Source organism: Trypanosoma conorhini (genome assembly GCF_003719485.1).
Source record: "Trypanosoma conorhini strain 025E chromosome Unknown Tco_14.4_contig_00217, whole genome shotgun sequence".
NCBI classification, from domain to species: domain Eukaryota; phylum Euglenozoa; class Kinetoplastea; order Trypanosomatida; family Trypanosomatidae; genus Trypanosoma; species Trypanosoma conorhini.
In genome coordinates, this window is record NW_021704306.1 from 1 (window position 1) to 27,462 (window position 27,462).

The window sequence follows — 27,462 nt, forward strand, 5'->3', positions numbered from 1 at the left end:
GATGGAGGCACTCACGGCATGGGCCGTCAATTGCTACGTCGGGCTCGACAAAACGGATTTGTGGTGCTGCCGCGTTCCGACCGAAGATTCCTCGACGATGGGTCCGGGTGGTGACGGGGCGGGGGACGGTGTGCTTCCAGAACGCCCCGGCTTCTGCTGCGGTCAAGGCCGACGTGTTGGTGCGCGTGACGAGGGCGATGCGGACGCGCGCCGGCTTCATGACGGTGCCGATGCCCCACTATGTGCTGCTGCCGTCCGCCGCGGGGGTGCACGCAAAAGGCGCGCTTACGTACCCGGTATTTGTGGGCAGGATGCGGCGCGAGCTGCGCGAGCTGCAGCCCCCGACGGAACGCGAGCCACGCCCCTGCCTGCTGCAAACGAACCCGCGGCTGTGCCCCACCGACGCGGTTGCACTGCGGCCGAATGTGCTCCATCCCGGGAAGGTGGACGCAAAGTACCGGGTGCTGTACGTGCCGGGGCTCGAAAACTTTCCGCCCGTGGAAGACTTTTTATTCGTTGGGGCGCATCTGCGGGTTCGCGTGTGCCGCGGGCCCTGGAGGTGCGGACCGACACCCCCGTCATCGGCCCACTGATGTACGTGGCCACCGGCGTTACGGCGGCCGGGACTTTCCGTCCGCAGCCGGGTCGGGGAAGGCAGCCCTCTGCAGGCGGCGACGCAACGCCTGCGGAATAAAATCAGCAGGTACGGGGCCTGGGCAGCCGACAATGCCCCTCCACTACGAGCCGCTTGTGATGCGCACACAAGGCGCCCTAAACAAATGGACGTGGCCCAACGCCTCGGAGAAGCAAACGCCGCGCCACTTCCAAAGGCACATACCGCCGCAGCCTCGGCCCAGGGGAGCGGCCGCGCATAAAACTCGCGTGGGGCCAAGAGCTCCATGTGCCGCGCGCCATGCCCATTCGAGAGCGCAAAGTCGCCCATGAAACATCACCGCCTGGCAGACGCTCCTGTAGACTTGGGATTACTCACGCATGTTGTTGGCTCGCACCACCTCTGCGCCGACCACGGGTGAAGCACAGTGGTAGTCACGCCTTTGTCGACCTTTGAAATGCAGCTCACTCAAAGTATCCAATAAAAAAAAGGCGGCAAACACAGATTAGAGATAGAGAGTAAATATATATATATATATATATGCATATATACACATATATGTAGGTATGTGGAACAGAACTGATGCAGGGGCTACGCATACAGGAGGCGTGCGTGGCGAAGAAAGCAGTTAAAGTTAGGCTGGGCAACCTCTACTTTTTGACCTATACGATCATGCATTGGATCATTCACAATTAATGTGCATACGCGCCTCATAAGTGTTTTTTTTTTCCTCCAGTCGCTCTGTATATAAGACTGTATTCCGTTTCCGCAGTGATACCTTCTTACGTTTGTTGCTAGACCCCCTCCTTTTGCCTTGCCGCGTGGAGGGCGCAGCTTTCTAGACGCATTTCCTGCACACAATCGGCTTACGCATACATGTATGGATTTTTTAAGGAAAATAGTACGGTTGCACATTCAAAAAAGAAAAACATAATCCACTTGCGTTTGGGTGTACCTTGGAAGCTCTTCCCCTTTAGTTGTTTCAAGATGAAACGGGCGGGTCACCAGTTATTCTTCCCATACGTGCAAGGCACAATGCCTATCCCTACCGCACGTGGCACTCAGCCACCGCATTTTCATAACGCAGGCACGCCTGGGCGGAGAACTCCACAACTTTGTTGCAAGCGAGGGCAGCTACAGCGCAGACGGCAAAAATAATGAGGAAATTTATCTGGAAAAGCTAGGGAGGGGGGAAGAGAAGAATGAGAACTGCCGGTGTTACTTCACTCTTTCTCCTTGATGGTCCACAGCTTGAGTGTGTCGTCCAGGGAGGAGGTCAGTAGTTTGTCCCCGACAACGTCCAAGTGATAGACGGTGCTGTGGTGCCCCGTAATTGTCTCCAAGTGCTCTGCAGTCGCGGCGTCCCACACCATGACGGTCCAGTCCCTGGCGCAGGAGTAGATGTACTTGTCGTTGGCGGAGAAGAGGGCCTGGTGGATGGGCACCTGATGGCCCTTCCAGAAGAGAATGCAGCTCTTGCCTTTCCAGTCCCACACCCGCAGCTCATGGTTCATCGAGGCGGTAACGATGCGGGCGTCATTGTGTGAAAACTTACAGGACCAAACGGTGTCGGTGTGGCCAGCCATGGAACAGTACTCATCGCCCTTGCCCCAGTCCCAGACCTTTATCAGGCGGTCGTCTCCACCAGAGACAACGTACTTTCCACGGTCGGTGTTGCTGAAGCAGCACGAAAAGACAGCGAGGGTGTGGCCCCGCAGCGTTACCATCTTTGTGGCGGAGTCGGCGTTCCAAACCCGCACCGTGTGGTCACAGGACGCGGAGACGATATATTCGCCCGTGGAATTGTACTGCACGCAGTAGACCTTATCGTCGTGTCCCTTGAGGGTGGACACCTTGGCGCAGGTGGTCGTGTTCCACACCTTGATCGTTCGGTCGTCGGAGGAGGAAACGATGCGGTTGCCACGCGGCGAAAAGTCACACGAAAGCACGAACCCGTTGTGACCTCCCTTCATCACGGAAGAGCTCCCCGTGAGAGTGTTCCACAGTCGCACGGAGCGGTCGCGGCTGGCGGTACAGAACCGATCCCCCTTCGTGGAGAAGGAGCAGCAGTAAACAGCAGAGGCGTGCCCCGTGTAGGTCTTCTCCTCGCGGACCTCCAGCTTGCCACTGGAAAACGCCTTCACCTTAAACGGATCACTGGCCTTTGTGTCGGTCAGTTTGTCGTCTGTCGCCTTCTTGCGTGTCTCTGGTGGAACGCAGATGAGTTTCATGCGTTTGCCCTCCTGCGCCTGACTCTGGCTCATCTCAAGGAACATGCAGAATACATCGTCGTCGTCCAGGTCAATCAAATCCTCCCCTTCGTTGAACGACATGGCCATCTTGCGTCCAAACTTCTTTTCTACCATCGCACAAAACTCCTCATATGTTGTACTGGGGTTAATGTAAAGAACTTTGTTTGCAGTACTCTTCTCCTCCTGGCAGTAGACAGCGAGCTTACCCCGTGTTGTGCGTGCCGTCACCTGTAACGAGTCTTCTTCAGTACCATCGCTAACACTGTGGCTGGCGTTTCGTGGTATCGCGACAGGTGTGGCAAACGTCTTCGGTTCCTCGCGCACACGCGCCGTGAGATCCATTTCAGGCTGCTCGAGCACCTGCCTAATGAAGTTGCTGATAGTGTCACGCTCCTCCATCGACATGCCCGTAATTTCGTCGATCGCGCCCACGCCGGCAGCGGAAGAGACCTTCCTTCCATGCTGCTGCCGCTGCTCCTGCTCCTGCTCCTGCTGCTGTTGTTGTTGATGTTCTTCTTCTTCTTGCGGTGGCGGTAGTGGCGGTCTTAGCTCGGCCGCCTGCGTTGAGGACTCCGCGGCCCCCTCCGTGGCGGAGTCTTTCCTTGTCCCTGCCCTTCGCGCGTTCTTCGCCGACACCACCTCAGTAAACTTCGCAAATATTTCCTCGTCACTCGCGGATGACCCCGGCAGATTCTCGCGAAACGTCTCTATCACCAACTCTCGTGTCGCCTTCTGCTGTACCAGCAGCTCAATCACGGCGTACTCTTTGGTGTCTGGCAGACCCATGTATGAGAACTGCTTCCCTTTGAATTGCAGTGTAATTTTCTCCGCTCTCTCCCTCGGCTGCTCTTCCTTGGCGGCGACGGCCATCTTGCGCTTCTTCTTCTCCTCATAGGCCAGTTGGGCGTCGCCAAAGAGCTGCCGGATGCTCTCGTCAGTGTAGCTCGCGGCATCCTCAATGTTTTCCCGGAAGGCCCTGACCGCGACAGAGGGGTTGACCTTCAGCTTGACGAGGATCTCCATCAAATCCCTCACGCGGGTTTCTGGTCGTCCATCGTAGACCACCGTCTTCCCTTCTACGCTAAACTTCAGCTTTGCCTTGCTCATAGCGCGGCGGTCCGGGATGGGGCTCAGTGATTTTATCTAGCCTTGTCTGCTAACCTGGATGGGAGCAGTTGCTGCTGCTGCTGCCGGTGCTGGTCGCCTGCTTACCTTGCGCGGTGGTTGGGCGGTAGAATAGGGGGGGCACTACTCGCCGGCGCAACGGTTACACGCAGACGTGTGCGCCGGCAATCATAGATACACAGCGAGAGAGAGAGAGAGAACGCAAACACACTTAGGAGCAAATAAATAAGCAGTCAAGAAGGCAGGTTGAGGAGGCAGAGAATGGAAAAGAAGAAAATTCTTACACCACAGCCGTACATGAATCTCCGAGGCGATTAGCACAAGCATCAGAAAAGAATATATAAATATATATTAAGTTCACTGAATTATTAAAAAAAACGATAATGGTGTCACTAACTGCTACTGCTGCCGTACGGAACGTCCTTCTTAGATGCTCGCCGTTCCACACAGCATTGCCATCTGCTGTAGACATGCCGTAGCCTCGCCTCGCGGGCCCCGCACTCGCTTTCCATGTCAACGATTTCGCGCTGCAGCCTGACGACGGAGTGAGTGATGCCGTCTATGCTGCGCTGCGCTGCTTCAAGGTTGCCCTTCATATCTAGACGCCGCTGCTTGATGGATGCCGCCCGCTCCGCCAACTCGAGGCACTTGGCGTCAGCCTCATCCTCGCCGAGACGCGTTTGCTTCTTTGCCTCATGAATCCGCCGTGCGAGGAGCTCCTGTTGCTTCTGCATTTCCCGCACCTGCGTCTCCATCAGCTCGCGCTGCGCCCACTCCGACCGGATACGCTCCTGCAGCTCCTCGTGCTTTCGCTCCAGCTTCTGCAACACCGTCGCGGAGGCCTGCGCCAGTTCCAATAGGGCAATGTCAGCCTCCTTCATCCCTGCCATCCGCGCGCGCCAGCGGCTCGGGTTCTGATCATGGCCCACAGTTGTCAGCCGCATCCGCAGCAGGGCAAGCCGCAGAAACGACACCCATTGACGCTTTTCCTCCTCTCTGCGAGTGCGGAGGTAGAAGATATCGTTTGATTCATTCACCGTAACGGCAAAGTAGTAATAGCGGTCATCCGTGCACTTTGGTTGCGCCGCAGCAGCAATACTCTCCAGCACTGCACTGTTCCCTGTAAAAATCTTGTACCCCTTTGGTTTCTCACTGGGGGCGTCTGTCTCATAGTAGTGCATCCCCTTATCGTTCACACGGAAGTAGCGCTTCTGCCACTTCACGCCCATGCGGCGGCTGTCGGGGGAGAGCTTCTCCAGATATCCGTCCTTCACCACAGTCTCTGACAACAGTTGCAAGTATTGCGCCCCCACCGGCTGCCAGAGCGCCTCGAAGGACTCTGCGACGTTCTCCCCGCATGCGCTGCATAGCGTGCCGATCGCCTGGCCAAATTTGTTGCCAAGCGTTACCCGAACTTGCGGCGTGCGTCCGCTCCTTCTGCGCAATTGCGCCGGTGGCGGTTGTGTTGGGGAGTCGATCGACATCTTTTCCGCGGCTGCTGTTGCTTCTAGCGTCTGTGCTGTGGCGGAGGCCGTCATCAATTCATCGTTGCTTGCGGGGACACGCTGCCCACGCGGAAAGCCATCCCCGCTTGTGCCATCACTGTCGTTATCACCGTGCACAGCAGCCTCGCAGGGGTGTAGAAAGAGGCGGTACCAATACTCCTCGTCCCGCGGGTACGCCGCGGCCTCGTCGCCGCTGAAATCGCCTGGCTCATTTGCCTCGTAAGCCTCGATAAGCGCGTGCCCGTCCACGAGGCTCTTCGGGAAACGCTCCGCCACGTTCGCCTTCTCACTACTGCCATCATTATTCTCTCCGTCATCACTCCACGTCTCCTCGTCAATGCGGCTTCGGTCAGCGCCGAGGCGACGGCGGCTGACGAGGCGCGTCAACACCGCTGGGGCCGACCGCGCCGGCTCCGGGCCCAGCTCGCGCGCGAGTTGCTCAATGATTTCCTCCTCGCGCCCGAGATAGTCTGCAAGAAGCCGCGGCACCTCACGCAAGCGTGGTGGAGCGTAGCGCACAAAGAGGCGGCGCAGTCTGTTCTCGTAGTCCCCAAACGTTGCCCGCACAAAACACAATAGCTGCTCCTCAGAGCTAAGGGCGTAACACACTTGCTCCGCATTTTTCCCGCTGGCAAGAAGCCAATTAGAGAGCCGTCGCCGCTCGTCAAGACTTTCGTTACCGGCACCCACACCAGCCTCAAAACCTCTCGGCGAGTTTTCGTCCCCACCGCCTCGGTTGTCCCCCATCTCGCCACCTCCAGCGGGCTCCGGGCCGTAAGTGGCGACAAGGCTGTCGATCAGCTTATCCGCGCCCTCCGGCCCAGCAGCCTCAATAAGTGCATCGACACCGCCCAGCTTCTCCGGGGCGTGCATCGTGAAGAAGCGCACCAGGCGTGCCTTGAACTCAGTGGCTTGTAACCGTGGAGAGGAAGCCTCTGTCTGCGGCCCCGCAGGAATCGCAGCGGTAATGACATCTGGTGGCGTTCCACTCTCTGCAGCAAACAACCCACGTTTCTCACGCGATAATGCCAGAAGCACGTCCTCGTGCGATGCATTGGCCACATGCAGGACATTTTCAATAAGTTGCTTCACTGGTGGGGTTTCGCAACGCAAAACCTCCACTTCCTCAACGCCAAGCCGCCCCAAATTTTGTTGCTTTGCAATACACGATTCCTCCTGCGGAGGTTCCGGGCCGTACTTCTTCACCAGCGCCTCGAACATCTGCCCCTCCCGCCCGCCGTAGGCCTTCAGGATAGCGTCAATCGTGCCGAGCTTCCCCGGGTTGTGCTTCCGCAAGAAGCGCTCAAGGCGCTGCCGGACATCCTCAGGCTCGCCGGCATTTGCAGCAGGGGAAACTGCAGCGGCAGAAGCAACTGGGGGTGATGCCTCTCGCGGAGGTTCCGGGCCGTACTTCTTCACCAGCGCCTCGAACATCTGTTCCTCCCGCCCGCCGTAGGCCTTCAGGATAGCGTCAATCGTGCCGAGCTTCCCCGGGTTGTGCTTCCGCAAGAAGCGCTCAAGGCGCTGCCGGACGTCCTCAGGCATTTGGATTGCTTTCTCATGGCATACAACACCGATGAGTACAATGCATTTTTGGTCACCATAACAGTATGTAAACGAGAGTGCGAGAGACAAATGAAAGGGGGAGTAGTAAAGCAGAGGAACAGAGGGGGTAAAAGTTCAGAGAGGGGAGTTGGTTGATACCTGTCACGTGGTGCTTGCAGGCGCCGGACCGTGCGGGCACTTGGTGAAACTGCATTGTCAAACACTCTCGAAGGTGCCATCAGCAGAAATGTCAAGCAACGCCTCGAGCAGGTCGGTACTCTGAAACTCCTGCTTGTATTGAAGCATCTCGTGCCGTGTTACCCAAGCGTGGTCTTCCAGTACCGGCTCAAATTCGGAGAATTTGGGCCGTCCCATCAGATACGTCGCCGCATACACAAAAAGGCGAGTGTTTTCAACGGTGTTCAGCACGGTCGCCTGCGGTGCGTTTGACCACACGTAACAGTCCAGGGCATCGCTGTTGTGCTTCGCTATCGCCCTGTCTACGCCCATGCGAAGTGTTTCCCGCGGCTTGACGGCGGTCTGCGGCACCGTCCATTTCCCGCTCGCCGCCTCTTTTACGATGAGGTAAAGGTAGTCATCCAGCTTGCGATGAATCGAATGACGAGGGGGAGGACCGCCGTCGCCGAGCTCCGCAGGATTCCATAGGTCGTGCGGTGTCACTCGCTTCTCCGGTGTGTAACGCTGCAGCACTACCCGCATCGCATCCTGGTAGAGGTCTAGGCCGAAGAAGTTGCTTTTTGTCTCCTGCGGATCAGTGCGGTTCATGACGTCGATGGAGAGCCCCCGTTGGCCCATGAAGTGCGTGGCAGACTCCGACGCCTCGTGCCTACAGTAACGCTGGTGCTCGCGTTCCAGCAGGAAGCCCATCTCCGCCTCAAGTGGGTGCGGGGTGTGCTTCACCACCGGGTGGCGGTGCAGGAGGTATCCAACCAGCACGCCAGTCGTCGACTCCGGTGAAGTGTCGCCCAGAGGCAGCTGGGGTATTATGGGCGTCCGATGCTGCGCGTGAAAAGAGCGCCCGGCCAGGCGTGGCGGCAGTGCAACGAGCCGCATTTCTTCGCTAATTTCAGCTCCTACACCGAAAAAAGAAAGGGGGGGGGGAGAGAAAGAAGGAAGGTGGTGGTCGGAGTCTCACAGCCCACACATGTAGGGGAGAGTGCTGCACGCACGACAGCGAAGCGCACACGCCCACGCACGCAGGCAAAGAGGCGTGAAGCATCATCGCGGCCCCTCATCCCCTCGAAGCTCCAAGGCCCCGAGTCTCGCCTCCATGTCGTTCAGCCGCCGCCCCACTGATTCCATTGACACCTGCAGCAGCAGTTCCAACCGTTGCAGTCTCGTTTCAACTGTAGACGCAGACTCCTCTTTCTTACTGTCGTCGACCGGGGCCGCCACGTCCACCACAAGGCAGACAGCCAAGAGGTCAATAACTTGTCTTGTCCTTCGTGCGAAAAACTTCAGCTTCAGCGTCTGTCCGGCGGCCGCGCCGCACTCGGCGTCGTGAAGAAACAAACCCGCTGCAAGGAGGGTCCCCTCATGCGTGTGAATGGCGTTGTCACCGACATGCAGCTCCAGCACACGCGCGTTGCTCACGACGACTACGTGCCGCAGGCGCTGCTGCAACTGCAGTGTCATCCACGGGGCCACCGCTGCCTCGTCTGCGTCTTCGAGCAGCACTGCTGTCGTTGCTGTGTTGCCCATCGCCCTCGCGGCTGCGGCGGCCTCCGCATGCGCACGTGCACTCTCTGCCTCGGCGCAGAACATGAGGGGTGGGGGCTGGCAGCCTCGGTGGCGCTGCCGCCAGCTGCACGTTACGTTGCCGTCCATCGCGCTCGGAGGATGCATAGAGAAACAAGAAGGGAAACCAAGAAGGCCGCATTCCATGTGACCAGCAGCAGAGAAGGGAAGCAACGCAAAAAAAAAAAACCCGCGTTCCGGACTACGCGGACGACAAACACGCGCCATCAGCACGTGCCCCCAAACTGATGCCCCGCGCAACATCGAGATGCGGAGGAAACACAGAAATAAAAACAACAACAACAATTTTGCTTCGCCTCCTACTGGATTGCCACTTCCTCTCCTCCCGACAAAAATAAAAATAAAAATAAAATAAAAGTAACAAAAACACGCTGGGGAGCAAAGGGGGTGATTTCATATATCCCACCCCCATGCCTCTACGCTCTTGTTACGCATACACCACAACATATGGAAAAACTCTAATTAATCTATCACCATAAATAACAGCGAGAATACATTGGTTTTTTGTGCGCGTGTGTTGATGCAGTAATAGGTGTCAACGAAACGGAAGTGAAGAGGAGTGGTGGTACGCGATAGAGGTAGAAAAGGGGCAAGGCCGGAGCAGAAGTCAGCCGTTGCAAATGCGGGTCACTAATCCTCTCTTCTTCACCTTCGCCGTGCACGCGTGCCTGTTTGCTTTTCCTTTCATTTCTCCTCCTCCTATGTGCCTCATTCGTCTATTAGCGGAGCCGCACTACGACCGGCTTGCCGGCCCGATACTACCCGCCGCGAGCGCACATACCCGCCATGCAGTGTGTTCCCGATCTTGTGGCCGTACGGGCTGGTGTGCAGCAGCGGCCTCACACGGCTGGAGATCTCGCGGAACTCCTCCCCACCACTGGACGAGTCAATGATCGCCTGTAGGACAAAGTTACCAAACCCGTCCTGCATAAGTGGCCTGAGATTACTGGTGTCCATGACGAGCTCATTCACCAGTTCCCTGCGGGCTGCCCCGTCGAGTTGCCACACAACTTTTTCAATGACATTGGATGCAAATTTGTTGCGTGAGAGCATCAACCAATGCCCCGCAAAGGCGTTGCACACCACTGATACGAGAGCGTCGTGGTCCATGTGTTGCAGAAGACACTGCACCACGTAGTTGCCATAGCAGTTCATCGTGAGGCTTGGCAGCACTGGAAGTAGCATCGAGATAATAGACCGCTGCTGGTGTGGAAGTGAATTTTCAATGGTGCTTATGACCGCGATGCACCCCTGTTGCGACACTGCCAGTCGCTGGCTGTTTTGTGCAATCGTTGTCACAATTGGTGTGAGAGATTCGCTCTTGTGGCGCTCAAAGATGCTTTGCAGAACGCGGCGAGTGTGCTGCGAGCTGACTGCCAATTCAATTACGGTCTCCGGTGCGAAGTGTGGCAGAACCGTTTCCATCAGCTCCGTCGGGGCAATTTCAAAGAGGGTGCGTACAACGTGACACCCCTGCGGGTCAAGTGCAACAATGTTGAGCTGCGGAAGGAGCTCGTCAATAATAATCTGCAGCTTGTCCATGTGCTGCAGCCGGAGGACGGAGACCAGGAGATGGCGGCCAGTCAGCGTGCACGCCGTCCTCGGTATGTCCCCCACAACAGCGAGAAATTGCTCCAGTAAGCTGCTGTTCACGTGAAACACTTCCGCCCCACCGTTATCCCGTGTGACGCAACTGTTGTAAAACTGGATGGAGCTATCGCAGCTAGTGTTGTTAGAGGAGTTCCTCTGCCGTGAGGTGTTTGCGGAGCTGCACGAAGGGGTCGCTGACTGCGACGCGTATGGGTTGTGCGTGTAGCGTCGACCCCGGCCAGGCGTCACCCCACTGCCTCTTGTGATCGCACTGCAGTTGGCATCCGTTGAGGTCTCCGGCGCAGGTGCCTGCTTCACATACGCGCAACTCGATGACACGCGAACATGTGGATCATTCGATGCCGCCATGGCCATTACCGTGTAGTAATTGGCCCTGCGGGATACGCTCTGGAAGCAAACAGTAAGAAATATAATTTAAAAAACGGGGGAAAAAAGAAAGAGAAAAATATATATCTTTGTGAGTAACGCATGCAAGACACAGCATTACACTTTGGTATAATAAAAGAAATGCGCATTCTTCGCCCTCCTTTCCATGCCTAGTTAGCTGCAATTTGGCAAATGTGTACATCATCGTCAGCGTTGCCTCTGTGGGCTTCCACTCGACTACAACGGAACCAAATAACGGCCTCCTTTGCGCCGCAGGCCTGTAACTCTAGATTGCGTTGCCGGTGAGGGCTGCGTGGCGTTCCTTTCTCCCACACCACTCCACGCGAGTGACGGCAACAAGGCCGTTTCTCGCGTGCCCCACGCGTTCATCAGGTCTGTGGGGTCAATTTGTGGCAGACACGCTGCACCCTCGCGGCCGGCAAGCGCTGCTGTTTTAGCGACTTTGCTGCTTGGCGACACCGTTGGGTGCTCTGATGTGCGCATGCGCTCCTCACGCTCCAAAGAGTTGATGTGCATCAGCGCCCGCTCCCGCGACTCGGCGTCAAGTCGGTGTGCGATGGACATCGCAAGAGCCCGCCATCGCGCGCGCTCAAACGAGAGGGCCTCCATTCCATCCTTCAACTGCCTGCAGTGCAGCTCCGCCTCCTTGTAACGCGCCTCGGCAAGATTCAAGAGAACGCGCGTTGTGCGCCAGTCCCTCTCCATCGTCTGCAGTCGTCTGCAGCACGCAAGAGCCTCTGCTACCCGCGCATCCCCCTGCTCCACGGCAGCCTCCAACACCGCGCACTTCGCCGTTGCCGCGTCGCGTTCGCTGGTTAGCAGCTCCACGGAGCGGCGAAGGCGTTCAACCTCCTTTTCGTGGAAGGAAACATCACGAGTGTGACCCCCATTCTCGGGGGCGGAGGACTGCGCCGCCCCCACGGCAGCGGCGGACTCAAGCGTCGACAGCCGCGTCTTCATAGCCGCGACCATCTCGCGAAGGGTGCCGATGACGCGCTGCTGCTCCATAATTGTCTTGATGGAGAGGTTGGCGTCCGTCTCGGTGGACGGTCCCGCCCCGCCCACTTCATCGCACATCTCCTCCTAAACACTGCAGCGACGCCGCGAAGAGGAGAAAGGGAGAGTGGCAGCAGCGGCAGCAGAAAAAGAATAAGGGCTTCAGTGCAACGCCGAATCCTGCAGCACACGCACACACGAAAGCTTAGTGCGTTGGCTCCTCCCCCGTACGTCACGACAGCAGACGAATGTGACTTAAAGAACACGATCAAACAATCAAACCAAAAAAAAGACCGGGAACAGAACGGAAATGCCAGCCAGAAAGCTATTGGCATGTAGAGACGAGGAACTCCATGGTAGCAAAGGAGCCGCGCCCAATGCCGTCGCAGAGAACCGACAAGTCTAGGAACTCTTCACTGCTGCTGCTCTTCGCTAGCCACTCCATCTCCTCCGAGTACCGCAGCCTCTCACGCAACGGCGACCCCTGCGAGATGCCACCTGCGTATTGATTAGCAATGATGTCCACAGACGGCAGTGTCCAGCCATTGTGATAACGCACGCAGATGCAAAAGCTAAACTGCGTGGCATCGTCCACGATGCAGAAGGTGGCGCAACGCGCCAACGCGTCCTCATCGCTCGTGTCTGCGAGATCATCCGTTGCGACGTTGACACCAATGGGCTGGCCAAAGACAGCTGACAGGCTGCAGACCATTTCAAGGAAATGCAGCGGCTCCCGCAGAGAAAGGCGGAGTGCCTGTTCGAGCGACGGGATGTAGTCCAGAGAGCTCGCGCCACGCTGCAGCATCGACGAGTACCGCGGCAATCTTCCTAGCTTCACGCAGCTGTAAATGAAGGACGTGAAGGAGGCAGCAGAGGGGACGTTCACCTCCTCCGGCTGCATTGATACACGCTCCGAGAGCACCTCCACCGGCGCATCGCGGCTGTCGGTGCGGCAGGTAATGATGAGCGAGAATGCGACACGCGAAAACTGCGGCGGGGCAGCGCAGCGCATCTGCAAGAGATTCGCGTAATGCTCCAGCACGCTTGATAGCTGGGCCCCCACTCGCGCCTCCTCTCCAAGCAGCAGCGGAATGGCAAGTGTGAGGTACCCGCAGCTGCCAACGGACTGCACCACACCCTCCACGCGGCGACCATCCTCACCGACAATGTTGCGCAGGTACACTTCGTACTCAAAGCTCATCGTCTTGCTGTACGCACGCAGCAACTCCGGCAGCTCACGCGCGCTCTTCTCCGTGTAGCCGTGCTCAATCCAACGTACAAGTGCACGCGCCCGGCTCTCAATGGGGTCGCTGAGACGAAAATGCGGCTTCGTTGCCGCATTGAGCCAGGAGTAGTCAACAATGCGCTCGCGTTCGCTGGCAGCGTTTGCCACTACGTCGCAGAGCACAAAATCCAGGTCCGCCGTACCCTCCTCCTCGAATAAGTACGCGTCGAGCACGTGGCGATCAAGCACATGAATGGGAATGGGAGAACTACACATTCCTATCACGCCTTTCCACTGTTTTCTGATAGTCCGTAATATGAGGTGATTCACGTGTGTATATGTGTGTGTTTGTGTTTGTTGTTTTTTGTGTTTGTTAGCTTTCAATTTACTGACTGTGTTCGTGGTGGTGCCGTGCACCACCAACGCAGCCCTGCATTCTCAGCCCGTAGGACGCAAAGCAAGGGAGGACAGGGGGAGCAGCAGCAAGGGGCAGTGATGGGCGCATCTCACTCTAGATTCAGTCCTCCTTGCAGCACACACACACACACAACATATATATTTCCACTTGCTAATCCACACATGCATAACGCACACACACACAGAAGCACAGGCGCAGACAATAATGAAGTGAGATATTCTTTTCTTTCTTTTTCCTTTTTATTCAGAACTGGGTTGAAAAAGGGGAATAAAGTTTTTGTTGCGTGTCTTCACACCTCTTCGTGAGCTTCTACCCACCTATTTCTTCCCCCTGCAAACACAAGACATCCACCGTGTGAAGTGGGCGCCTATAGCACACTCAGCAGGCCTGTGCGGGACAAGTCCATCACGCCCCATATCCCACCGTACGAGTCATTGTGGTACGCACGCACGATCGCCGCGAAGATCAACACCGCCTCAAAGAGGGAGTTTACTCCTTGGTGCGTCGCGTACGTCTTGTCATTCGCCCCGCTACGATACCGCACGTAAAAGTACGGCTCCCCAGTGTCACCAACGAATATCGCTAGGTCCTGCTGCGGGTTCATCGGCTGATGTGGGAACTTCACGTAGTTGGCAAAACCGTCGACGCAGACGCGAACAATGTGAATCAGCAGATGGGCGTCGGTGGGGAAGCCGTCCCGCCAGAGGTCTGCATCACCGTGGTTGTGTCGGTATGAGGCGAGCGTCTTCTGGGACGCAAAGGTGCGCAGTCGCTTGATGACGTACTGCCGCTGAGCCTGCTGCTCCGCCACCGAAAGAGGCGACGCGGCTGGGAAGGTGCCGGACGGATCGAGTTTCGCCTCTAGTGAAAGGCGTTGGTCAAGGTGAAGAATGGCGTCAAAATTCTGTACATTCTGCGCCTGACCGGCAAGCTTCTGCCGTTCGTTCAAAAGAGCGTCGAGTTTGCGCAGGACCGTCGGTGTTGTCGGGGCCAGCAGATTTGTGTTGCCAGCGCCGAGAGTCGCTGCAGCAGATGGCTGGGGTACTGGGATGGTCTCTTGCAGGCAATGCATGGTGTCAAAGGAGCTGATCTGACGCTCCGCGAACCAGCGATCGCAGACGGCCGTCTCATCCGCCAGTTCCTGGCAGAGATCCGATAGCCACCTGCGCGCCTTGAGGAGTGAGCGGTCGGCACTGAGAATGCCTAGACCACTCCATTCCGTCTCTACCGGCTGCGCCGCAGTCTGCTTCTCAGCACCACCAAGATACTGTACGCGAATACCATCTGATGGCTCCGCCGCGATGGCGGCCCCAACTAATGGCCCACTAAACACAGCTTCCCCACTAGCTGCCGCTGAAGTGACGCCATGGCCGGAGAGCGTTGCCGTAGAAACAGGGGCCGCTACAGTAGCGGCGCTCCGCGGGGCCTCACTGCCCTTGTCACCAGCCAAGCCCTTCGAGGCGAGAAAGCGCTTGAGCTCAGCCTCCGAGCGAATCGACTGCTGCTGTTGAAGTGGGTGATTTTGATGAACTCGCAACTGTCGCGCACCGCCCGCTGCCGCAGTGGGGAGAGCATCTACTTTTGGTAGACCGCCAAACTGCGCTGATGCAGGGACAGCAATCGACGAGAAGGGTGCTGGCCATTCCTTCACCCTATGGCCGCCGTCACCAGCAGCGCGAGGGCCACGTACGAGACGCGACGAGTTGCGACGCGCCCCCCCGCCTCTTAGCGTCAGAAAGGATAGCAGAATCAGAGAGGCCGCAAAGACGCAGCCGAGAATGCTGCACACACGCTCCACTCCATCATCTTCGACGACTTCCACCAGCACATTATCCACCCAAGTGTGTGAAACTGACCGGGGGTATATCCACGCCGCGACACGTGCCCCGAGGTACAACAGCGCGCTAGTGAAAGTCAGAAGCTTGAGATGAAAGCGCCTTGCATCCCTCCCGTATGCCTTCGCACGCCGCTGCTGATCGAGCTCAATCAGCTGCTCGCTGTACGATAGGCGCATCAATCCTACTATCAACCCAAGCACGTGTATACTTTATCCTTCCTGCGGTTTATTACAGTTGGGAGAAGACGGGAAAGAGCGAGAGGACATCCACGCTGAGGAATCCCACCCCTCTCACCCAAAAAAAAACACACACACAACAACAACAACAATAGCAACAGTGAGCGCAACAGCAACAAGTACTGTTGTCGTCCATTGTGTCCTCCAGGCGTTTTCCACCTCTCCTGCTCTCCTTTTTTCTTCTTCTTTTTTTCCTCGTCGTTGATGTTGTTTGTAATTTCCTTCAAAGCATTATGATGCTGTGGTAGCGCGCACACAGGCTGGCGTTTGTTTGCGTGTGCGTGAAACCTCGCATCTGCATTGACAAGCATTTCCTATGCCGCCTTCTATGTTTTGCCTACAATACGCCACAGTCAGCGATCTTCACTGGCTTCGTTGGTCGGTCGTTGTAGCCTGTCTTGGTGTTCTCCACCTTCCTCACAACGTCCATGCCATCGACAACTTTCCCAAAGACGACGTGCCGGCCGTCAAGCCAGGGTGTGGGAGCCGTGGTCAGAAAGAACTGTGAGCCGTTCGAGTTGGGCCCGGCGTTCGCCATGGAGACGGCGCCCACGAAGTGCTTGATGCCCAAGTTCTCGTCGTCGAAGCGCGCACCATAAATGGACTTTCCCCCCGTCCCATCAAAATTTGTGAAGTCACCGCCTTGAATCATGAAGTTGCGGATGACGCGGTGAAAGATGGATCCCTTGTAGCCGAAACCGTTCTCGCCGCTCGCAAGCTGCTTAAAATTCTGCACGGTTTTGGGGGCCTCTTTGCCGAAAAGACCAATCACGATGCGGCCCACCGGCTCATCGCCGATGGTGACGTCGAAGTACACCTTTTCCGTCACCGTCGGCTCCGCCCGCACGGCACCCTCCACAGCGAGCAGCAGCAGCAGCAGCAGCAGCAGCAGCAGCAGCTGCGGCCGGACCGTCGACAGAACCAAAGATCGCATGAATGCAAACTGTAGAATCACGGGCAGATGCTGCAAAGTGGGTAAAAAAAAGCGGGGGGAAGGGGAGAGAAGTGGGAAAAGCAGGCAAATAACACTCACTAAGGAATACCAGCAGCAAGGCCTAGAGGAGCCACTATACAGTGGACACAAGAAGTAGTAGTAGGAGAAAGCAAGAAAAACGCAAGAAACGGAAAAGTCCTCGTAACGTCGTCTCCTTCAATTTCAGCAAAATAGAGGTAATTAGTGGGAAAATTAGACGTCACTCCTAGTGTACATATACGTACAGGCACATTTACATAATATATATATATATATCCGCACACTGCACTAATGGTGCGGACTCGGTAACCTTATCACTTGTTCCGCGTTTTGGAGGCCGTCTCACGACGCAACCTGTCCCTCACTGCCATGAGAATAACACCAAGAAGGTTTTTTCCCGTCCCGTCACCGCGGTCGCCCCAAAAGTCATCGGATGTTGTGTGGTCAACAATAAGTTTGTCGCCTGTCTCCAAGAGGAGGCTTCGTGCAGCCTCATTCTGCTTGAATTTCATGTAGTTGCCAAGCAGCATGACGTCAACCTTCGCCCGGTTCCAGTCATCACGTTGGCTACTGGTTCGCTCTGCTTCCTTCACGAGACGGTCCAACTCCCAGACTGATGTTGCCGACTGCAACGCCAGTGCCGTTGGCGTGTCGCGGAATCGCTCAGCGAGGAAATAGTGATGCAGCGATGGGTATTGTTTGTGACGAATAACTATCGGATGCGGTGACAGTGGGCTGAAAGCCCCGTACGGCACCTCATGCACGTCGTGGAACCGCACGACGCTCTTACTCATACGTGGGACCAATAATCCTGCCGCACCTTCGATCCGCTTCTATTCCCCTGCCTTCTCCGCGGCCTTTGCCCCCCCCCTTTTTTTACCTCTCTCTCTGTGTGTACGTGTGTCTTCCTTGGCGCGTTGCTGCCTGCTTTCCACTCACTCACGCGCACAAGCACACTCTCTCTTGTTCAGCGAACGCTTCCGCTCACAATGTTTCTTTTCTGTTGAGCGATTAGCGAGAGAGAGAGAGAGAGGGAGAGAGGGGAGGGACAGTGATAGTTTTCCACACAGCACAAGCGAGGAGGCACACTAACAAGTTGATGGTTTCCAGTTTGGAGCCGCCGCAGGAGTGTGGTCGACGACGCTCATGAAGTGCCGTGACAGAAAAATAATGCAAGAGGGAGAAGAGGAATGAAACACCAAGGAATGAACAAAGAGAAAGAGATCACATTTTGAAGCAACGGATATTTCTTACATCCATCGTCTTCATCGCTTATTCCCTCATGAATACAGATATATCGCTTCTCTCACACCCACACGATCTCCAGCGCCACCACCCGCTGTCGTTCTTTCAGTCCTTGCGTAGTTCAAAGATTTCAGTCCGGACGCCATCCGCCATGATGATGTGGAAGCATACTGCATCGCCGGTGAAGATGTCACGCTCAGCCGCTCCAGTGAAGGCGTTCTTAAGCATCTCAAGGGTCTCTGTCATGCTGAGCTCAGCCGGGGCCTGTTGCACCATGTGCTGGCGCGTCAGCAGGCAGTCCATGAGTGGCTGCACAAAGCCACTGGCAGAGCCGGAGGCGCCGTAGCGAAGGGGCTCTGTCGATCCCACAGGGTCGTAGCTGTAGCACACACCAGCGCCGCTTTCGTCGAGACCGACGATCATATTAAACGTGTAGTACGGAAAGAAGCGTCTCTGGTACAACATAGTTGAGGTAAGTTTGGCAATGGCCTTTGTGGAAGGCACTTTTCCACCGTTGTTGTACTGGTACCACTGAATACGATACTTCAGCATCTGCTGAAGCTGAAGGCGGTCCGCTTGCATACCTGTTGATGCGAGAAATGTACGGTCGGTGAGCTGAAACAACTTTGATAGGTCGTCACGAGTGTGGATGCAGAAGTCACCATTCAGGCGTGTGTCTCCGCCCAGAATCACGTAATTGTTACCAGCGATGGCGGCGACTGTGCCGCCGTTGTCCGCGTAGGGGGACCACTGCTGCTCCTTCACCCCTTGCCGCGGAAGCGTTAGCGTGGAGCCTGCCAGCTTCTTTGGGTAGTAATGCCCATACTCCATATGGTCCTCGATCATTAGCGGCGCGTTCGTGTGTGTTTATTTTGTGTTTTTTTTGTGTTGTTTTGATCTTTTTTTTCCGTTTTTTTTTGCCCTTGGTGGTTTTTCCTTCTCTTCCTTCGTCCTTTTCCCTGCCGTCCGCGGTGGATCTGTGGATAAACAAGGAGATGCGGGGAGTGTGTCGGCATGCGCAAGTGGCGGTGCACGTGCCGAGAGAAAAACACGGGGGTTCAAAGAAGAGGCGCGACCTGCGGGGGCCACACGCGTTCCTCACCACCGCCGCCGCCGCCGTCAGGGCCCTACTGAAGGCCACTACACACACACACACACACACGCAGGAAAGAGTTGCCCACCTCAGACGTGGCCACTACGGCGAGATACCTCCTGCATCTCACGCTCCTTGTCAGCAACGCGCTGTCGGTAATGTTCGCGGGCCGCGTCGCAGGCAGGACACGTGTCGCCGCGCGCTAAGATGCGCAGCAGCTGCTGATAGCCCTCAAACAGAAGCAGCGCTGCACAGGTTGAGGCGGTCAGAAGCCACATGCTGTAGTTCTGCGATCCCTCACTGAAGCCAAAGTCACGCGTATTGAAAACCTCCCACGGCCTCTCTCGTGGCCGGCGTGCCTTTGGTAGACGCACACGCAAAAGCGCCGTCGCTCGCATCGCTAGAGACGAGCAGCACGCACACACGCTCACTCTTACGTAGAATGAAAACAAAACAAAAATGCAAGTAAGAAATACTAACCATAATCATAATAAAGAAGGAAGTCCAAATGTATACCAACAGATGTGTTTGTTGTATACATGAATCGACAAATGCACATGGATGGGGTGCGCCTGTGCATGAGAGAAGAAGGCGAAAACAAATACTAAACACAGGGGGAAGTTAAGCAGAATTCCAAAAAACCCACCAACTACATGAAATTCAAGACTGGTTGTAAAAGGGCAGCGTTTCAACAAAGAAGCGGCGGTGCGATTCATCCGCAACAAGTCGCTCACATGCCGCGCGAACGGCGCCCGCGGTATTATGCCGCTCAAACACCATCAGCGTGCGTTCTTCAAAGGCAAACGGGGTAAAGAGTGGGCTGTAGCGTGCGTCGGGCGACATCTTCGACAACGGCTGCGATGGCCGCTTTGGGTTAAAAAATAGGACACTCTGCAGAGGGTCGCTCCGGCCCTTGCCTTGGTGAATGACCACCAGATCTGCAATAAAGTCCGACGCGGTGAATGGCCGTGACGCCGACGCACACGCGAGTATCTCCGTCGACAGCCGCTGCACCCACCCTGGCGACAGCTCTGCGTCCGGGTCGAGGGTGCGAGAGAAGACCAGGCGATAAATGTCGCGCGCGCGAAGGCGGGCGATGAGGTTGCGTGCCGGCTGCAAAGCCTCATCCGAGCTACTCTCAATTGCCTCCAGCACCCAGTCGCCCAGCTTCAGCAGCAGCGCATCCTCCGTGGCACACTCAAGGAGTGTGTGGCCTCCCACCATAAAATGCGGCGCAGCCAAGTAGAAAATGTCTCCAATCATATGACCAATCGCCTTGACAACGTAGTGCTGATAAACATTCTTGTGAAGCTTCGCACGCAGGGTAAAGAGCTCACGCAGCGAGAGCGCCAGTTTTTCCTCAAATGCTAGCTGCCACTGCCCATCATCACACAATAAACGTGCGGAGTTGAAGAGGCGGTTGACACGCACGTCCAGCGTCGGTTTCCCAAAGCAACAGAGCGAGTCCCGCATAAAGTAGTCGAGCTTGTCCACGTCAATACCACTACGTTTGTTGCTAATTACCTCTCCGTACTTCATTGCCAGGCTGCAGCGGCCTCGCATGAGGCCAATAACGTCCTCCACGTCATCAAGAGGGAGAAACGTCCTTAGCACTCGCCGCGTGATGCGTTCTGACATGTCCTCATGATCAAATGCTACACCACACCGTGTTGTAATGACGTCTTCAAAGAGGTGTGAGAATGGTCCGTGCCCAATGTCGTGGAAGAGACCGGCGAGCATCGCCTTGTCAACGTCATTGTCGTCAATGCCCAAGTCCGGTTGGCGGCGTTTGATGCTCGTTAGAAGGTGTCGCGCCATATGTGCCACCCCAATGGAGTGCTCGAAGCGCGTGTGCACTGCCCCAGGATAGAGAAAGGAGGAGGCGCCAAGCTGCTTCAGGGACCGCAATCGTTGGAACGCCGCCGTATCCACCGCTTGCAGTATGATAGGAGGCAGCACGACGTGTTCGTGCACACGATCCAACAGGGTCGTTTCACGCAGTCGCCTTAGATGCATCTCTACCGCATGCAAAATAATAATAATAATAATAATAAAAGCGATATCACCGCAACATAAATATGAAGAGAAAGTAATAAAGACACTGAAGAGAAAAAAAAACACACACACAGCGTACGCAGCGTGCCGTCGCTCTAATTCCTTCCACGCACACACACGCACACTCCTCCACAACGCCTTTCACCTTTTCGTTAAAAAGAAAAAAAAACACAGCACAGTTAATCGCGGAATTCAGGTACCAAAAACTAAGAAAAGCGCATCGCCGCCCTCTCCAGTACACATTACAGAAACGGGCAGCAGGAGAGCAATATACCCCTTATTTCCCTTCGAGTACCATGTCTGGAATGAAATCTCGAATCGGGTATTCCCGCTGACACTGTGGGCACACAAGCCTGCCTTGGCGCACTGCCACCTCCTGCACGATGTGATGAATCGCCTTGAGATCCTCTGATTGTTCGGAGAGGTCAACATCTTCCAAGGTCTCCGGTGGACGCCTTGCGGACCCTAGCAGATGCTGCTGTTGCTCCTTCACGGCGTTAAACGCTTCTACAATGAAACCATAGTCCATGCGGGCCAACATCAGCCGAATAAAGGCAGAGTCAAATTCACAGGGCTGCACCTCCGCCTCCACGTCACGAAGCTGCAGTGGAAAAGACTGGCACTCGAGGCAGCAAAGGAAATTGTGCGTCAGCAGCCGCATTTTAGTTACCGCCAACAACAAGCACGGTCCCTTTAACTCACTTAGTTTTGATCAAAAAAAAAGATGGAAAAAGAAAAAAAGAGTGTGGAGAAAGCATGAGGCAGTGGCACAAAGGCAAAAACAATACGTAGCTAAAGCAACAAATGAGACAGGTGGAAAAAAAAAGTTTCGGCAGAGAAAGGGTACATTCACATCCGGAAGAAAAGTTTGTTTTGCTTTGGCACCACATGAAACCCAAAACCAGCGGAAACTGCTGCTGCTGCTGACGACGACGACGACGAAGGCGGCGGTGGCCCCCCCTGCAGCGGCAACGGCCGCGGTCGTGTCGCAAGCTCAGCTGAGCTCGGAAGATGTTCGAGAATGGCCAATGGCGTTGGGCGCAGCATAGGTTCACCGTTGGAGTGCCCGCGCGGAACCTGCTCGGGGTGACTAGCGCGTTTTAAGGAATGATTTTCACTGCGGGGAGAAGTTCCTGTGGTGGGTGCAAGCACAGGGGTGGATGTCGCCGTCACCCCCGGTGACCTTTGAAGTGACCTCTGCAAAAGGCTCGGATCAACGGTTCCCGTTTCAGGCAAACCCAGGGCATTCCGAAGGAGGGCGTTTTCCCCCTGCAATCGACGAATTTCCGTTTTCAAGTCGTAAATTTCCTGCTGCGTCGCATCAACTCGCTCAACCGGCCGTGACCGGATGTTTCGCGCCCGCTGAGCAAAATGAATGGTGCGTAAGGACTCCTCTACAAACCGAGAGGAAGGCGTCACACATGCCACTAGAAGCGTGCGACAGCCACCGTCAAGCGTGTCCATCAGCAGCTGCGTCAGCACACTTGAGCGATAGGGAATATGTTCTCTCTGTTTTACTGTGCGACTTTTTGATAGCTTTTCAACGACGTTCCCGAGAGCAAAGAGAGACCGGTTGATGGACTTGCTATCATCGTTTTGGCTACCTGTATCCCGCAGACGCTCCGACCCGGCGAGGTCCACAAAAGTAATTTTGCCGTGAAGTGCAGGTCTGTCACCCTCTGATACCTCTGCGTACACAGTGAAGAGCACATGCGAGCGACTGCTATCAGCATTCAAGAGATGTTCGGCTCGTTTCCGTCGTAGTTGCCCCTCTTGTAAAGCCAAAACAAAGTCATCAGCGTTTAAGCACTCCACAAGCATCAAGTCTTGTACAAAGAAACTGTTGGCCTCTCTTGACCAGCGGCACTTAAGTCCCTCACTCCCATTCAAAAGGTCGTTTATGCGCTCATTAAATAGTTCCAAATAAGAAACCCTTAATATAATGGACTTTGCTACGTCACTAGTAACAGTCAGGAGTCGATCACGCGCTTTTGCTAAATAGCGAGCAGCAGCGAACTGAATCCCGTCCCTTGTTAGCTCCTCATTCTCCTCTTCCTCAGTGCGCCCGCTCATGGTGTACGTCTTACCGCCACCCGTTTGGCCAAAGCACATCACCGTGGCAGCCCTTCCCTCAAAAACTGCATCACACATTTTGGCGATCCCTAATTCAGCAAAAACCTCCTCCTGACTCACATCCGGACCAAGACAGCAATCCATATCAAAAGTGTGCACCTGATTTTGGGTGGCACGGTTTACGCGAGCGATAACCTGAACACTTTTCCCTCCTGGAAGCACCGCAATTTTTTCATCCTCACCGCGCTCTCGCTCTGTTGGCAAGAGCGGTCTCACACGCAATGCAACCTTCACCTGCTCCATTTTGTTTTCTCTTTCAGCTGCGTGGCTGTGTACGTTCCCAATTTAACGAAGCACGTCTTCCGTGGATAGCCGACGACCAAAAAGCGCAGAGAAGAAGCGCTTCAGCAGTTAGAAATGAAGGTAAAAGAAATCAGAAAGCGAAAGGGAAAAAAACACACACACATTTCAGATGTTTCGTAATTTGCATTCTGATAAGAAAAAAAACAAGTTAACTGATGCAGCCACCGCTCTCTCTCTCTCTCTCTCGCCTAAGAAACCTCCGCCAAAGTTATTCCTTTTTATTATTCTTTTTTTTTCTGTGCGGAGAACTTATGCTATTTACATAGCTAATTGTCACGATGACAGCGGAGTAATAACTTTTAAAGGGACAACTACTTATATAGAAAACACATTGTGTATTGTTTGGCACCTCGCCGCGTAGAAGGTGATGTTAGATGCAATCTGCCCAGAAAATTCGGTGGAAACTTTTTTTTTTAAGACAAGAGAGGGGAGGGGGGGGAGGGGTGAGCGCTTCTTCAACTAGAGCAAATAGAAACAAAAACGCGGTGCTGGGTATTAGTAATAAATTGCCGCGCCCGCAAGAAGGCATAAAATCGAATTGAAACACTGCTCTTCATCCAACAGAAGAAACATCTGGCTCATTTACATCAAAACATATTTTTTCTTTTTTTTGCACGCCGCGAATTAAGGAAAGCCTGTAAAAAAGAGTTGTTGAGCAAACTTCAGGTAAAGAAATGATGGTGCCTTGAAAGGGAAGTGAAAAAGGAAGGTAACACCCTGCCAAAATATCCTCCGAATCCCCTTGGCATCATATTATCCGCTGCATAAATTGGCCTTCTATGCATTTACCAGTAACCTTCTTGGGGATGCCTTGGTAATATTACCTAGAATGTCTATTCCCACATCCATATTCTAAGAAGAAGAAGAACAGAATCCACGGAATGGGAAGTGAATACATGTAGAAGGATAAGCAGAACGGCGCAGGCAAAGGCGAGAAAGAAATGCAGACAGCAAGTCCTCTAAAATAAATAGTGCCAAAATTGGAATAAAACGAATTGGTTTTCATTTCGAACTTCAAAGTCATGCAGGAGTACTGTATTCACATTGGTCTCCCATTCCGTCAACTCGTTCTTCTAATGCTCATAGCATTTATAGAGAAGAATCGATGCCTATTTTTTTCTCTAGGGCTGTAATGCGCTGTAAAATTCGTCTCTGTCTCTGTGTCAGATCAGCTTCCAGTCTCTCATAGGTATCTTCAACTGCCCTTTTAGTACCCTCATTTTCAATGAGAATCTGCATTTCCTCTTCCGTTTTTTTTGTTTTCTCCCACAATTCTTCCTTGGCTTTTGTCTCTTCGTATTCATTTACTAGTGATGCCAGCTCTGTTTCACGCAACCCCTTCATTACATCCATATGTGAAGGATATACCTCCTTTGAAGCCGCCTCCTGCGTGATGGGAAGGCGTAACGGAGGAGCAGGCACCGGGAGTTCCACAAAAATAGAAAAATCATTCGACACTCTCGTTTCCTGTTGGTGTCTAGCAACGTATACATGTAACGATGCATGCTGAATGATCCCTTGAAAAAGGTATATGCAAAACGGCCCTATACTTTCTTTTGTCAAGTACATATTTTCACGAGGGAGTAAAGTAGTAGCTTCCACTTCCTCAACGGCCACCTTATCTGTGGCCCGTGCAGCTTTCTTGCTCGCACTCTTAGAAGGAGGAGGCTGTTCGGCCGCATTTTCATCAATAGGAGGTGTTTGCCGCCACTTCCAACCTTCTTCAATTTCGGAAGAGACAAAATTCGTCAACTCCTTTCGCATCTCCTCCATATCACATCCTTTCTCCACAACAAGTTGAAACTGATTCATCCATTTGATCAGGTGTACAATTTGGGAGGGCCCGTACTTCTGATCCGCACAAAAGCGAAGAAAATCTAGTCTTGAATCCAGGATAATTTGATGTTTGAGGTCAATCAGATAGTCTTCGGCTCCCAATGCTCTTGCTGTCGACACCAGAAGTGATGCTCCATCTCGCTCCGCAATAGATTGTAACAACTGCTCAATAAATTTTTCATCCTGGAATGAGAACGCCGGTGCGGCAACGTTCGTAACCAATCCCTCTAACTTTCCTCGTGGCGGCATCTGCCCTTGATAAAACGTTGGTACAAAAAGAAAAAGAAAAAGTGTAAAGAAGAGGAAAATGCCTGCTAAAGAAACAGGCAGAGAGAGAGTAGCCACCACAAGGAATACATTTTCTCTCCAAAAAAAAACAACTAATAACACTGACATGGATAGCCACAATAAAGAAGAGAAAATTTATAAACGTACGTGCTTATACATGACCATTAGGCAAGTACAACAAAAAACGACAACCACAAAGTAAACTCTACTCGCTTGACGTCTTCCAAGACGGAAGAATGATACACTCGTGGTAGTACTTCTCTAAGAAAATAAGGTGCACGTTAGCACAAGAAACTGAGTCCATGAGTCAGAGCAGAAAAAAAATCACGCATCTAAGTATATGGGAAAGGTTGCAGTGCAGCCCTCATTCGTTTTGCATTCGATAACTTCTCAAAGCCAAACACAATTTGGGTTGGTTTGGTCGAGGTGCGAACAATTACCCAATTTGGGCCCATTTCTTCTCTAGCCACACTCGAGATTCTAACTTCTTTTATAGAGGAAAGAGGGATCCGCATCTGCTGGAATTCGTTCCTCGGTGTTTGCTGGTGCCACTTGAGTACATCGTGACGGGGATCTACATCAACCAGAGAATAAATATTAGTCTTAAACGTTCCGATAAGCGACCAGGCAGGTTGAAAGCACTGGCGCCGCAAGGTATTCTCCTGAACATCGGTCGGATCAAGAAAAACATCATCGGCTAGATGAAAAAAAGCAGGACCCTTAAGTGTAGGTGACCACGCAGCAGAAGCATTTGCATCTCCCAAGTTCGGCAGACTTTCGTTGCGCTTTCTCTGGAGATTTTCTGACGAAATACTCTTTGACTCTGGTAGATAGCGCTTGTACGATTTCTGTGGGTCTTTGTTCAACGCAGAAACTCCGACATTTTCCCTAGCTCGCTTGGCTGCTTTGATGCCATTTCTGGAACTTCGCAGAAAGACAGAGAAATCCGGACAGGCTTCTACGGCAACATGCGATGTATCGCCCAAAGCTGTTGAGCACGGGCTTCTTTGGGAGGGTGCAAGAGCCATCAACCGGGGAACCATTGCAATGAAGACACGACTTGTCTCTGCTTCTACACGCTTATTCGACGCTGCCAAGAAAAAGTAGAAAAACAAATCAAGAAGGGGAAGACAACATGGACAACGACCTCATGCAACGAAAATGAAATCGATAAACAGAAAGCTCCCAAAGCACAACTCTCGCCAGAGCGGGGAATGGAACGCGAAACGACACAAGAGACAAAGAAGACACGCAAAGAAGCAAAAAGCGCACACAGGACACGCGTCGGCGCGTCATTGGCCCGTCGCCCCCCGCCGCCTTCACCGGGGCGACCGAAAAAAATAAAAATAAAAAAACAATAATAACAATAATACATAAATAAACAAAACACCCTTCTCCCTCTCGCTGGTGTGACTTTGAATCGCGCCGGTTCTTGCCAGTGGGGGGATGATATCCCTCCACTAGCGCACTCCTGAACTCGCAGCAAGAGGACCATCACGTCCAAGAAGAGCAAGAAGGCCCCCAAGGCCCCTGGCGCGGCGACGCGCGTGAAACACGCACAGCTCCGCTGGCGCCCGGGAACCGTGGCGCTGCGCGAGATCCGCCAGTTGCAGCGCTCCACGGACCTCCTCCTGCAGAAGGCGCCCTTCCAGCGCCTGGTGCGGGAGGTGTCGGGGGCGCAGAAGGAGGGCCTGCGCTTCCAGAGCAGCGCGATCCTCGCGGCGCAGGAGGCGACGGAGTCGTACGTCGTGTCGCTGCTCGCCGACACCAACCGCGCGTGCATCCACAGCGGCCGCGTGACGGTCCAGCCGAAGGACATCCACCTGGCCCTCTGCCTCCGCGGCGAGCGCGCGTAGGCGTGCGGCGGCGGCCGCCCCTCTTCTCGCCCTAGACGGAGCAGGGGTGATGGGGGCGGGCGCCCGCACCCACGACGCCCCCTCACCTTGTTTTCATCGCCCGTGTTCTGCCCGTCTCGCGCGCTAACAGCCACGCGGCGTGCGTGGGCC

The 27,462-nt window shown here is 54.4% G+C and overlaps 19 protein-coding genes across 19 annotated transcripts, besides 14 other annotated features; 1 reads left to right on the forward strand and 18 right to left on the reverse strand.

Annotated features, from left to right (window-relative positions):
- Positions 1-593, forward strand: Tco025E_04309 (retrotransposon hot spot (RHS) protein; the record flags this gene model as incomplete). The annotated part of the gene is made up of 1 exon (XM_029371221.1): positions 1-593. A coding segment is annotated over one exon (593 nt), but the record flags the coding sequence as incomplete, so codon positions are not given.
- Positions 594-1,132: 539 nt separating this feature from the next.
- Positions 1,133-1,176: a microsatellite.
- Positions 1,177-1,836: 660 nt separating this feature from the next.
- Positions 1,837-3,972, reverse strand: Tco025E_04310 (antigenic WD protein; the record flags this gene model as incomplete). The annotated part of the gene is made up of 1 exon (XM_029371222.1): positions 1,837-3,972. One exon carries the CDS (start codon positions 3,970-3,972, stop codon positions 1,837-1,839), a length of 2,136 nt encoding a protein of 711 aa, XP_029228625.1.
- Positions 3,973-4,041: 69 nt separating this feature from the next.
- Positions 4,042-4,074: a microsatellite.
- An 88-nt stretch (positions 4,075-4,162) lies between these two features.
- Positions 4,163-4,189: a sequence feature (GA-rich).
- A 193-nt stretch (positions 4,190-4,382) lies between these two features.
- Tco025E_04311 (uncharacterized protein) lies at positions 4,383-7,040 on the reverse strand (the record flags this gene model as incomplete). The annotated part of the gene is made up of 1 exon (XM_029371223.1): positions 4,383-7,040. The coding sequence occupies one exon, from the start codon at positions 7,038-7,040 to the stop codon at positions 4,383-4,385; it is 2,658 nt and encodes an 885-aa protein (XP_029228626.1).
- Positions 7,041-7,256: 216 nt separating this feature from the next.
- On the reverse strand, positions 7,257-8,114 carry Tco025E_04312 (39S ribosomal protein L46, mitochondrial; the record flags this gene model as incomplete). Its single annotated transcript, XM_029371224.1, has 1 exon — positions 7,257-8,114. One exon carries the CDS (start codon positions 8,112-8,114, stop codon positions 7,257-7,259), a length of 858 nt encoding a protein of 285 aa, XP_029228627.1.
- Positions 8,115-8,222: 108 nt separating this feature from the next.
- Positions 8,223-8,264: a microsatellite.
- A 15-nt stretch (positions 8,265-8,279) lies between these two features.
- Tco025E_04313 (uncharacterized protein) lies at positions 8,280-8,888 on the reverse strand (the record flags this gene model as incomplete). Its single annotated transcript, XM_029371225.1, has 1 exon — positions 8,280-8,888. The coding sequence occupies one exon, from the start codon at positions 8,886-8,888 to the stop codon at positions 8,280-8,282; it is 609 nt and encodes a 202-aa protein (XP_029228628.1).
- Positions 8,889-9,149: 261 nt separating this feature from the next.
- Positions 9,150-9,186: a microsatellite.
- Positions 9,187-9,527: 341 nt separating this feature from the next.
- Positions 9,528-10,784, reverse strand: Tco025E_04314 (pumilio protein 5; the record flags this gene model as incomplete). The annotated part of the gene is made up of 1 exon (XM_029371226.1): positions 9,528-10,784. One exon carries the CDS (start codon positions 10,782-10,784, stop codon positions 9,528-9,530), a length of 1,257 nt encoding a protein of 418 aa, XP_029228629.1.
- Positions 10,785-11,033: 249 nt separating this feature from the next.
- Positions 11,034-11,894, reverse strand: Tco025E_04315 (uncharacterized protein; the record flags this gene model as incomplete). Its single annotated transcript, XM_029371227.1, has 1 exon — positions 11,034-11,894. The coding sequence occupies one exon, from the start codon at positions 11,892-11,894 to the stop codon at positions 11,034-11,036; it is 861 nt and encodes a 286-aa protein (XP_029228630.1).
- A 244-nt stretch (positions 11,895-12,138) lies between these two features.
- On the reverse strand, positions 12,139-13,314 carry Tco025E_04316 (uncharacterized protein; the record flags this gene model as incomplete). Its single annotated transcript, XM_029371228.1, has 1 exon — positions 12,139-13,314. One exon carries the CDS (start codon positions 13,312-13,314, stop codon positions 12,139-12,141), a length of 1,176 nt encoding a protein of 391 aa, XP_029228631.1.
- A 55-nt stretch (positions 13,315-13,369) lies between these two features.
- Positions 13,370-13,412: a microsatellite.
- A 159-nt stretch (positions 13,413-13,571) lies between these two features.
- Positions 13,572-13,647: a microsatellite.
- Positions 13,648-13,823: 176 nt separating this feature from the next.
- Positions 13,824-15,470, reverse strand: Tco025E_04317 (uncharacterized protein; the record flags this gene model as incomplete). Its single annotated transcript, XM_029371229.1, has 1 exon — positions 13,824-15,470. One exon carries the CDS (start codon positions 15,468-15,470, stop codon positions 13,824-13,826), a length of 1,647 nt encoding a protein of 548 aa, XP_029228632.1.
- A 121-nt stretch (positions 15,471-15,591) lies between these two features.
- Positions 15,592-15,649: a microsatellite.
- Positions 15,650-15,867: 218 nt separating this feature from the next.
- Positions 15,868-16,464, reverse strand: Tco025E_04318 (cyclophilin; the record flags this gene model as incomplete). The annotated part of the gene is made up of 1 exon (XM_029371230.1): positions 15,868-16,464. One exon carries the CDS (start codon positions 16,462-16,464, stop codon positions 15,868-15,870), a length of 597 nt encoding a protein of 198 aa, XP_029228633.1.
- Positions 16,465-16,754: 290 nt separating this feature from the next.
- Positions 16,755-16,779: a microsatellite.
- Positions 16,780-16,817: 38 nt separating this feature from the next.
- On the reverse strand, positions 16,818-17,297 carry Tco025E_04319 (putative GTP cyclohydrolase II; the record flags this gene model as incomplete). Its single annotated transcript, XM_029371231.1, has 1 exon — positions 16,818-17,297. One exon carries the CDS (start codon positions 17,295-17,297, stop codon positions 16,818-16,820), a length of 480 nt encoding a protein of 159 aa, XP_029228634.1.
- Positions 17,298-17,516: 219 nt separating this feature from the next.
- Positions 17,517-17,561: a sequence feature (GA-rich).
- Positions 17,562-17,853: 292 nt separating this feature from the next.
- Tco025E_04320 (putative proteasome beta 6 subunit, putative,20S proteasome beta 6 subunit) lies at positions 17,854-18,594 on the reverse strand (the record flags this gene model as incomplete). Its single annotated transcript, XM_029371232.1, has 1 exon — positions 17,854-18,594. One exon carries the CDS (start codon positions 18,592-18,594, stop codon positions 17,854-17,856), a length of 741 nt encoding a protein of 246 aa, XP_029228635.1.
- A 292-nt stretch (positions 18,595-18,886) lies between these two features.
- Positions 18,887-18,913: a microsatellite.
- A 17-nt stretch (positions 18,914-18,930) lies between these two features.
- Positions 18,931-19,239, reverse strand: Tco025E_04321 (uncharacterized protein; the record flags this gene model as incomplete). The annotated part of the gene is made up of 1 exon (XM_029371233.1): positions 18,931-19,239. One exon carries the CDS (start codon positions 19,237-19,239, stop codon positions 18,931-18,933), a length of 309 nt encoding a protein of 102 aa, XP_029228636.1.
- Positions 19,240-19,501: 262 nt separating this feature from the next.
- Tco025E_04322 (uncharacterized protein) lies at positions 19,502-20,857 on the reverse strand (the record flags this gene model as incomplete). The annotated part of the gene is made up of 1 exon (XM_029371234.1): positions 19,502-20,857. One exon carries the CDS (start codon positions 20,855-20,857, stop codon positions 19,502-19,504), a length of 1,356 nt encoding a protein of 451 aa, XP_029228637.1.
- Positions 20,858-20,872: 15 nt separating this feature from the next.
- Positions 20,873-20,895: a microsatellite.
- Positions 20,896-21,173: 278 nt separating this feature from the next.
- On the reverse strand, positions 21,174-21,557 carry Tco025E_04323 (multifunctional methyltransferase subunit TRM112; the record flags this gene model as incomplete). The annotated part of the gene is made up of 1 exon (XM_029371235.1): positions 21,174-21,557. The coding sequence occupies one exon, from the start codon at positions 21,555-21,557 to the stop codon at positions 21,174-21,176; it is 384 nt and encodes a 127-aa protein (XP_029228638.1).
- A 188-nt stretch (positions 21,558-21,745) lies between these two features.
- Tco025E_04324 (putative kinesin) lies at positions 21,746-23,272 on the reverse strand (the record flags this gene model as incomplete). Its single annotated transcript, XM_029371236.1, has 1 exon — positions 21,746-23,272. One exon carries the CDS (start codon positions 23,270-23,272, stop codon positions 21,746-21,748), a length of 1,527 nt encoding a protein of 508 aa, XP_029228639.1.
- Positions 23,273-23,499: 227 nt separating this feature from the next.
- Positions 23,500-23,518: a microsatellite.
- Positions 23,519-24,421: 903 nt separating this feature from the next.
- On the reverse strand, positions 24,422-25,417 carry Tco025E_04325 (uncharacterized protein; the record flags this gene model as incomplete). The annotated part of the gene is made up of 1 exon (XM_029371237.1): positions 24,422-25,417. The coding sequence occupies one exon, from the start codon at positions 25,415-25,417 to the stop codon at positions 24,422-24,424; it is 996 nt and encodes a 331-aa protein (XP_029228640.1).
- A 24-nt stretch (positions 25,418-25,441) lies between these two features.
- Positions 25,442-25,476: a sequence feature (A-rich).
- A 312-nt stretch (positions 25,477-25,788) lies between these two features.
- Positions 25,789-26,484, reverse strand: Tco025E_04326 (uncharacterized protein; the record flags this gene model as incomplete). Its single annotated transcript, XM_029371238.1, has 1 exon — positions 25,789-26,484. The coding sequence occupies one exon, from the start codon at positions 26,482-26,484 to the stop codon at positions 25,789-25,791; it is 696 nt and encodes a 231-aa protein (XP_029228641.1).
- Positions 26,485-26,528: 44 nt separating this feature from the next.
- Tco025E_04327 (uncharacterized protein) lies at positions 26,529-27,462 on the reverse strand (the record flags this gene model as incomplete). Its single annotated transcript, XM_029371239.1, has 1 exon — positions 26,529-27,462. A coding segment is annotated over one exon (934 nt), but the record flags the coding sequence as incomplete, so codon positions are not given.